This window comes from Otolemur garnettii, unplaced genomic scaffold (genome assembly GCF_000181295.1).
Source record: "Otolemur garnettii isolate 467f Iridium unplaced genomic scaffold, OtoGar3 scaffold00110, whole genome shotgun sequence".
NCBI lineage: Eukaryota > Metazoa > Chordata > Mammalia > Primates > Galagidae > Otolemur > Otolemur garnettii.
In genome coordinates, this window is record NW_003852505.1 from 6756450 (window position 1) to 6766144 (window position 9695).

The following is a 9695-nucleotide window of genomic DNA, read 5'->3' on the forward strand; positions in this document are numbered from 1 at the left end:
TTGATTTTTTTTTTTTTTTACACTATAATGCCCAACAGCCAAAGTATTGTTTCAGGCCTATATCATTCTGAAAGATAGTTGAAATTTATTGTTAAATATAAAGACCCTTAAAGCCTCAGCCATTTTTGAAAGAACATGATTTGGCCACAATAGCATGAGAAGAAATTTAGGACATCAGTTTCTACTTGCCCAGGTTATCTGACATGAGCTGTACCATGAGCTCTAACAACCCACCACATGCAACTGAATGGACAGAGCTTTCTAGTGTCTCAAAAGAAGACTGGTCACACTCTGTAAATAGATCAGTGCCTTCCTGAATTAAGCAAGACATTAGACTGTGACATATAGCAAAGTAGATTTCTTGATACTTTTCAGATGAAGCCCAGTTTTTTCATTAGGTTTGGTTTCTCTTCTGCTATGTCCTTCTGTGTTGCACTCATTTAATCTTCATATATTGCTTTCTCTTTCCAATTTGTCTACTTGTGAGTGAAGGAGCTTGAGAATTAGAGAGTCCCTTACATGCTTAGCAATTTAGATGCTATCTCTCCACTTCTGAATAGGTAAAAATTTTCTGGGAAGAATCTTCCAATCTTTTCCCTCCAATTCTTTTTACTAAAGACAAAATAAATAGCCAAAGAAGGCTCTTACAAAAATGCCTTCCTCCCTCTCCTGACCTAGAACAACTTTTTGATGCTTTCTGGGCTTATAACACGATTCCAAAAAACTGAAAGCAAACCAACCCATTGGAGAAGATTGCCAAACTCCACTTTCCTCTCCAACTAGTGACCATGAAAAATAGACAGTCTTATCATGCTTTGGAGTGAGAGCTCTCCATTAAGGAAAAAGACCTCATAAGCTATATGTGTCTTCATTTTCATTTGGAAGTTTTAGCCTTTTGGCATTGGGAAGTTTGTACCTTCTCTATCCATAATAGAAATGGAGAAAAATGAAAACTCAGGTTTTCATTTCTGGAAGTCCTGGCCTCTTGTAGGTTTACAAATTCTGAAGAAAAAGACAAGTAGAAACCCCCCTAGGGATTTCTGTAAGCTCTTAATGAGCAAAAGGACGGAGAACAGGAAACTATTTCTTGCAGTGAACAAGAAAACTACACAGATAGGCCTGGATTTATCTTTAGGGTATTTTCTCTTATACTTTTAGTATTTAAAACAGATCAGTGGAAGAAAACATGAAGAAAGTCAGAGACCAAGAAAGCTTTGCAAGGGAGATTTGAGTGTCCAGCTAGGCCGTAAAGTCTCAAGAAAGAGTCAAAATGAATTAAATTTGTTAAAGAATAAAGAAGCCAATCAGCCTCTTCTCAGATGATTCCTAAAAGGGTTTTTTTTTTTTTTCCTGCAAAGAAATTCAAATCAAGGTTGATGTCGGGGCACCTTGTATCTCTAAGAAGGCTATTTTTGAAACAAACGTCAGTAGGACACGATGTGCCCCATTATGTAAGCCCTTCAGAACATTATGGACTTGAAACTGTCCACCTGCTTTTAGCAGTTTTGGTTTTGAGCTGGATATCTGTAACACCACCACATGGTAATTGTCCCGGCTCAAATGGCTTGTAGACCACAAGGTTTTATGGCTCTCAAATAGCATATGTTTTAAGAGGGCATTTAAAAACAGCATTATTTTTGCTGTCAGACTTCTTAACCATCCTTAAGCCTTCTTTTTCATACATTTTACAGATGCATATGGGGACCAGTAAGAACTGGACATGAGAATTGCCCGTTGAATAAATCAGAAAATTAAAGTCTGAGAGAGAACAGGAGTGACAGGAATGGTGGCAGGGTTGTAACAAGTGTAAAAAATTCCACAGCTTCCAAGACAGGTTTCATGACTCCTGGTCTAGTGCTCTGTGCACTGGGTCATACTGGCTCAGTTCACTATTCTTGTCAGATTATGTGAGGCACAATCTGGTATTATATCAATCAGATACAGCACCCCCATGTGGTTTAATACAACCTAGTTGGATTATAATCTTTTCCATCCAAGAGACCCATCCTGATTATCTATGGCATCTAGGATAAAATAATCCACATCTCTAGTTATCACTTGAGATATCTGAAAACCCAATGTAGATATTGGGGGATTCTTGCCCTTGGAGAGGAGTAAAAGAAAGTCAGGAAAGGGGCTAGAAGAAAATTGAGGCTCTAATTAATAATAGGATACCTCCAAATGGGCAACTGCCATGTTCTTAATGCTCCTGGTACTTAGAACTAAGGACAAAGAGGAGGGAGCTTGTTTGGGGAAAGGCCAGATTGGTTCCTCTAGCTTAGAAGATTGCAGAGAGCTTGGGAATGGACATGGAGTTGTGGGGATGGTTGATTACAGGTCACATTCTCTGGGTGTCCCCAGACTCCTTCACACTCCTCAATCAAACAAATGGCAATTTTACAGATACTGTTTGCACTGACATTTCTCTGCCTAGAAGAAATTATCTCTTAGGTTGTCACTATCTTTAGCTGGATTCATTTTCCATTAAGAAAGGCAGAAAGTCGATCTGTCCTTCCAGTTAAGAGGCAGAAAAGCAAGAGTCCAGGAACAGATGCCAAATAGTTTCCTCTGTTCTTCAGGTGATTACACTAAGCTTTGGCAGAAGGGCTGATGATTTGATAAAAGTGCCCCCTCCTTCAACCAATGCATGTGAACTACATAAAGGAGTATTCATGAGGCATGGAAGTCTGCCACTCTCAGCACAGAGGGTGGGGGATATTTTCAACCAAATATCATTGCACAAAGCCTTCACCTTTATCTTCACTCAGCTCCCCAAGGACAAGGAGCTCTAATCGATAGATCCAGTCTGGGACATCTGTTCTGGATAAAGAAATGAGGAGATCCCGTTGTGACACTGCTGTTGTTGCACAGATTTAAATAGGCCTCATCCTTTTCCCTAGATCTTAACAATTGCTGAGAGTAAATATCCCATAGAGTACAGCCAATAAAGCAGTGTAAGTCTTGTTCTTCAACACACAGCAATTATATTCCTATTGTCTGGCTTGATTCTGCCCCTCTTTTCTCTGACACATTTTAACTTCACAAAAGAAATATCTGTCAAAGGCCACTAGAGCCTTGTGATTGATACAGGGATGGGGGTCAGGTCATGCCTGCTTCTTCTCTTGGGTAACATACAGTACCCTATGCATTATACATCAATAAATTCTCTACTCCCTCTCTCTCATCCTCTCCCTTGCTTTCAGAAAGTGCTTTAAAGTGGTACCGGACAAGTTCCTGCTCATGTATAGTCTCCAAGTGGCTTACAAGTTTTGTATCAGATGGCAAGATGAAAATAAGATACAATAAGCCTTCTAGCTCAAAGAATTTTTAAAACTACATTTAAACTAAGTGCCATCTCTTCCTAAAATCTGTCAGATTCTTAAGTGCCTCATCTGAGTTTGTTCGTTTTTAAGGTTTATGAAACTTACAACTTTGGCAACCCATCTATGAAAATAATTACAAATCCCCTCAAGCTAAATCCTCTATAATAATACAGTTGCCATAGGTTTGCCACTGGTGAGTGAAAAAAAATCAAACCTAATTTCGTGTGTTTACTCAGCCCACACAGCCACTCAGGCCGCTTAATTAAAATCCCTTAAGTAGTCAAGATGCAAGCAGAAACACTAACAAGCTCTTTCCATTTGCTTGTTTTTGTCTGTCAAGGGGAGCACCATCATACCACCTTCTTACTCACCGAGGTTTCGGAAAATGACTTGCCTGCTGCTGTTACCAGGATAGGAAGAGGCTTGAGGATGAAAAGCACTGGAGTGGTTTGGGACACCCCAAGAGGGACAGTTTATTACTGAGTCAGAATTCCACCTACTCCTCAGTCCCGTACATCATTCCTAACGTGCGCTCCTAGCCCCAGCTGTTTCTCATAAGAACAGAGACCAAGAAAGGAATTCCATTTGAGGAGTTGCCTTTTTCAGTTGTAATCTATATAAACTTTCTAAATCTTTAACTTGCCTTGAAAGTGACCTTCCCCCTCATCTGCATACTATGGCAGTCCCAGAAGAGCTAAGTGGGTATTTTTGGACACGAGTTTGTTATACGCTTCTCCCCATTTCCTTTAATAATCAAGTTGATTACAGACATTATGCCAAGCAGATCCTAAGTTCTGAAATAACCAACCCTTACAACTGCTTTGTATTATGAAGGAGGGACTAGTAGTGGGTAAGGGCTTCTCCAAGGCTGGGTGTGAGCAGCATTGGTCTCTCACCGAACAAACAAGAGAAGGCAGAAGTGGCTAAGTCTCCTACCAACTAGCTGTCCTTGAGGCATAATCAGTAGCTCCCTTCCTATTAGTTGTGCCTTCTTCCACCTGCTTTTCATTATTCCTTTGTCTTTTCCCATCTATCACAGGTCTTTGTTAAGGTTCAGCATGGGGAATTCTCATTTTAGAGCCAGGTCCACCTAAATGAGGCATAACTGAGCACAGATGTAATGCCATTGGAGGTTACACTCTCCAAAAATCAGACTCCACTTTTTAAAATAAAGCTCCTTAGAAAAAAAAAAATCCATTCAGAAAACGTAGAAATGCCAGACTGAGGAAAAAAAGTAAATGTCTGAGGGGAGTAGATTCTTCCTCTTGTCTTTTGTGATTTGAAAAGCACTTCAAACTAGGAATGGCTTCCTTGGGAAATCTGTTCCTTTGCTCAATATGCCTGGGAACCAGACCACAAAAAGCCCCACTTTGTCTAACAAGCCACCTCTTGTTAGTTTTTAGTGGTGCTTACCATGTACCGGGTATTCTGGTTAATGAGTTAGGGTTTCTGTATTTTGAAGGAGGTCGATATTCTCAAACTCTGTTCTGTATGTGCTTGGAAAGAACTCAAATCCCTTAAATTCTGTCCAAAGTGATTTTCGGCACAAATGTCCCTTAACTTATTCCTTCCAAAGCAAACAAATGACAATTTCTTCCAGAATTATGTTTTAAACGTAAAAGATTAAAACCTACTTAAGTAATTAAATTCAAATGAGATCACGTGGGAAATGATAGTAGCGGACTATGTGTATGTTCTGAGCAGGAGGCAGAGCTGTGTTGGCAGTGAGAAGAGGTGCTTTATCTGTGAATTCTCTTGGCATGACAAAACTCCTTCTAGCTGATTCAGAACCTCTTTGCCAAAAACCCTGCTAGCTTTCTGGCCAGTTCCATTCTCCTCTGTAGCTTTTGTTTCTATGACCAGGTCTAGCCTCAGGCAAAAAGGTAAAATAGATAAAATTTGTCTTTGGCTTCCCTCCAGTGAGCAATGTGGAACTGGAGATTCAAGAGTCAGTCCCCGTCACATGAGAGTTGAAGCCATAGATAACAATACTGGGGGGGGAGGAATGAATGGAAGAACCTTAAAGAATATTTTTTATTCCACAAATCTTTATTCATGATCTCCAAAACCAGGCCCTGAATATACTCTGAGGGGTACAAAGGTGCACCTTGATTAAGAGAGCAGAACTAGGAAAAAAAGGCAGGGAAGGGACATTCAGAGATAGGAGGAGAACTTGTCTTTAGTATCAGAGAGCCAAGGAAATTCCAAGGCCAATGGTGTCACGTGAGCAGAGAATGCCTGAAGAAAGGGCTTTGAATTTGGTAACCAAATAATATATAGTTCAAGAAACAGTTTCCGTAAATTGTGTTGGAAGTTAAGTTTCAGGGGTATAAGGACAAAGTGATGTTGAAATCAAGAGATCATAAAGGTTTACTTTTTTCAAGAAGATTAGTGGTGATAGGGAGAGATGTAATAATGTTTAAAGGGGTAGCAGAATCAAAAGGTGGGAGGAGTGTTTTTGTTTGTTAGTAAACAGAACTAGTTGAGTAGGACTTGAAGTGAATAAGATAAATGGCTTTCAAATTATATCAAGCATTATAATCACCTGGAAGGTTGCCTGAGCTCTTCCCCACCTCACCGCCAGCGCTTCTGATTCCATACATCTGAGAATTGGCATGTCTAACAAACTCCCAGGTGACTCTTCTGATCCTAGCCCAGGATCTATACTTTGAGAACTGCTGGGATAGATAAATGGAGAAGGAAAAATTAAAGATGTAAAAAATGCGATAAATGGAGGGCAGCGCCTGTGGCTCAAAGGAGTAGGGCACCGACCCCATATACCAGAGGTGGCGGGTTGAAACCCAGCCCCAGCCAAAAGCTGCAAAATAATAATAATAAATGGAACTAGGTCTTAAGAATAGACAGGAATATGAGATACATGGAATATAAATGGATTAAATCGTAGAAAGAATGTCATCTTCCATGAGATAGAAATGCACAAAAGGAATGGATTGTCAGTGCCCTCACCAAGGAAGCAGGCCGGACGACGGATTGTAAGCTCAAAGCTTGCAAGAGGTAGACCTCCCCATGCGTGTGGGGGGAAAGGTGCCAAGCAACCTCCACAGCTGCTATTTATTGAGAACAAGGGCCCCTCCTCCAAGCCCAACTCCCCCCCACACACACACACTGGAATTCCACAGCTGATCGATTTCTATCTGCCAAGTCTGTTCCTTAACTTCTAGTGATTGCTTGTATGTTTCAAAAAACTGCCACTCTGTCTCTGCAAGCTCACTGTCAGGGTTCCTACACATCTTGCTACATAGGTTGCTACATAAGTTGTTACATAGATCACTACATATGTTATTACGTAGGTCGCTACATATCCTGTTACAGAGGTTGCTACAATGGATAAAGCTTTTACAATATGTTAATAAGGAGAGAGGGCCCACCAAGGTGACAGAGCTTATATCAGATGGCTTCCATCTTCTCAGTAAAAAAAAAAGGCAAGATCATCTGTAGAGAAAGTATGACTAATAAGGATTAGGAAAGGTGAAAAGTTTGGAATACGCGTCATTTACAGACATAGAATGATATACAAAGTAGAGGATAATCTACTTTGGAATGAGAGATAATGGGTTTCATTTGAGAAGAAAAGAGTTTGAGATGTTGGTGAGCTGCCAATGTAGATTTTGTCAGTAGGCAGTGGCTTCTGCATGCTTTCTGCAACTTCCACTAGAACATAGAGGATGTAAGGATGCCCTCCGTTTAGGTAAGTACTTTTGTCCGTTTTGTTCATGCCTTCATTCCTAGCAGCTAGGATAGTGCTTGGCACAGAATAGGCACTCAAATATGTGCTGTAATGAACCTGAGGGAGTTGGATGGGGCTCATAATTGCAGATAAAAAGTATTGTACCATAGAAACCTGCAAGAATCTAAAGAGTTAGAACACGATGCTGGTTAAGAGAGTTCTGAATACCAGGGTTCTGATCCCAGCCTTTCAGTGCACCAATTTCTTCATCTCTAACATGAGAAAGATAACCATACCAACTTCAAGCTTGCTGTGAGAATTAAATGAGATATGTATGAGATGATTAGCATAGTACCTTACATAGAGGAAGCACTCAGTAAATATTAGCCAGTGTTTATCATCTGCAATTCCCCTACAATTAATTAAGAAGTATTTCTCAACTGATTTGAGTTAACATGTAATTCAAGGCAGTAAACCTTCATTTATTTGAAAATATACTTTATCTCAGACTATCATTCTTTCTCACCTCTCCCCACTGGTAAGTATATTGAGACATAACTATATTTAACATAGAAAAAAATGATCAAAACTGGTGTTTTCACTTTGTGACATACCATCTAGAAGCCTTTCATTAGTCAGAAGCATTTTTCTGTGTGCATTTTAAGGCCTGGCTTCAGTCTAAGACCTCCTGCCATTGGAATGGAACAATTGTAGAAAACAAAAGAGATCAATGCAGGAATTCCTAGTGTCTTTTTTCATGGGATTAATACAAAAACATTGTCTGCCTCTGCCTCAGTTAATTATGCAGTGAACTACTGACATTTATTTTATTGATCCAATATATCTGAGTGCTACACTGATATTTATCACTAGAAAATGTAGCTTACTATATAAATTAATATATAGTCTAATAACTATATTACCCTTGTTAGTACTCAAGTAAATTCTTTCATGTTTGCATAGATCATATTTAATAATCAACAACTTATCTCTTAGGCATCTATAATTTCTTTAGTTCAGAATCTGTTGTAGTGATAGACACGAAAATAGAATATTGAGCCCCTGCCTTCAAAAATCCTATGCTTTAATGATACACACTCAAAAAATAATCCAAGAGTAATACAAGATCACAAACACCCAAGAATTAAACTGAATATTGTGGCCCTGTGTTGTACCTCATGGTAAGGAGTAAGGTAGATGTAAAACATACAGGCTATTATGCTTTCTGCACGAGAAGTTTCAGTCAAGTGAGGGAGATAAGACAGAAGAACATGAAAATTAAAATAAGAAAACAAGAATTAAACAGTGATATGTTACAAGGGAGTAAAAGTTGAGTTGCAAGGTAACCAAAAAAATCAGGGACAAAAATGGAGTCAGTTGCTCTAAGCCATTATAATATGTCTCAGAAGACAAAAGGCCAGTCCCCTTACTTTAATTTACCATGAAGTTAAAACACTTTAGAACCCATCAAATACACTACATTTCTATTTTAAGCATTGACAAATCTATTGGTTGTAGTGATTTAAGACTTTATACTCCCACCAAAGAAGTCTGTTAAGCAGCAAGTGGCTGATCGGAATACTGTCTCTACAAGTCACATATGTATTTTTTTTTTTTTCCAGAGAGCTGATATAGCTGTTGCTCCACTCACTATAACATTGGTCCGTGAAGAAGTCATAGATTTTTCAAAGCCATTCATGAGCCTAGGCATCTCCATCATGATAAAGAAGCCTCAGAAATCCAAACCAGGCGTATTCTCCTTTCTGGATCCCTTGGCTTATGAAATCTGGATGTGCATTGTCTTCGCCTACATTGGAGTCAGTGTAGTTCTTTTCCTAGTCAGCAGATTCAGCCCTTATGAATGGCACTTGGAAGACAACAATGAAGAACCTCGGGACCCACAGAGCCCTCCTGATCCTCCAAATGAATTTGGAATATTTAACAGTCTTTGGTTTTCCTTGGGTGCCTTTATGCAGCAAGGATGTGATATTTCTCCAAGGTTTGTTTCTGTATCATAGCCAACACCTTATTGAATTTTTATGGCCATGCTCCATTCATGTTCATCTGGTATTCATCCATCTCAACTCCAGATTTCTTTCATTTTAACATTCCATCCAACGAGAAATTATCATCAAGTCATTTTGTTTGCTTACATCCATAAAGTGAGTATGTCATTGGTGTTGCTTTGAATGTCTTTATGCATGTCTATGGTATTGTGTATATATTAGAGCAAACATTTAAACTTTGGATAAAGATAATATTGCCAGCTCATATTAATATTATTCAGATAAAGCACATGCTAAATCTTGATCGGATCAAACAGACACAATTTCGTCAATGATTATGCTAAAATGTTTTCTCAGGCGGCGCCTGTGGCTCAAAGGAGTAGGACGCCGGCCCCATATACCAAAGGTGGCAGGTTCAAACCTGGCCCGGCCAAAAAAAAAAAAAAAAAAACTGCAAAAAAAATACTTAAAATGTTTTCTCATTCAAGAGATTAGATCTAGACAAAAATTGAAAGACAGAACTCTTCTTTAAAACCCTCATACCTTCCCCATTCATACTTTCCCCTCCCTTTTTCATTTTGCTCTCGGATTTCCTAGAATTATTCCTCGTACCACTCCATTTAAGTTTTCTAGTTAAAACTACAAAACTCAAAGAAAATGTAGGAGAAAATCTGTGTG

At 39.1% G+C, this 9695-nt stretch overlaps 1 protein-coding gene across 2 annotated transcripts in view; it reads left to right on the forward strand.

The window, feature by feature from the left end:
• The window catches only part of GRIA3 (glutamate ionotropic receptor AMPA type subunit 3), a 315536-nt gene that overhangs the window by 234678 nt on the left and 71163 nt on the right, over positions 1-9695 (forward strand). For both annotated transcript variants that reach the window (XM_003797025.1, XM_003797026.1), the window contains exon 11: positions 8634-9010. In XM_003797025.1, coding sequence (XP_003797073.1) covers positions 8634-9010 — 377 coding nt within the window. The remainder of the gene's footprint in view (positions 1-8633; positions 9011-9695) is intronic.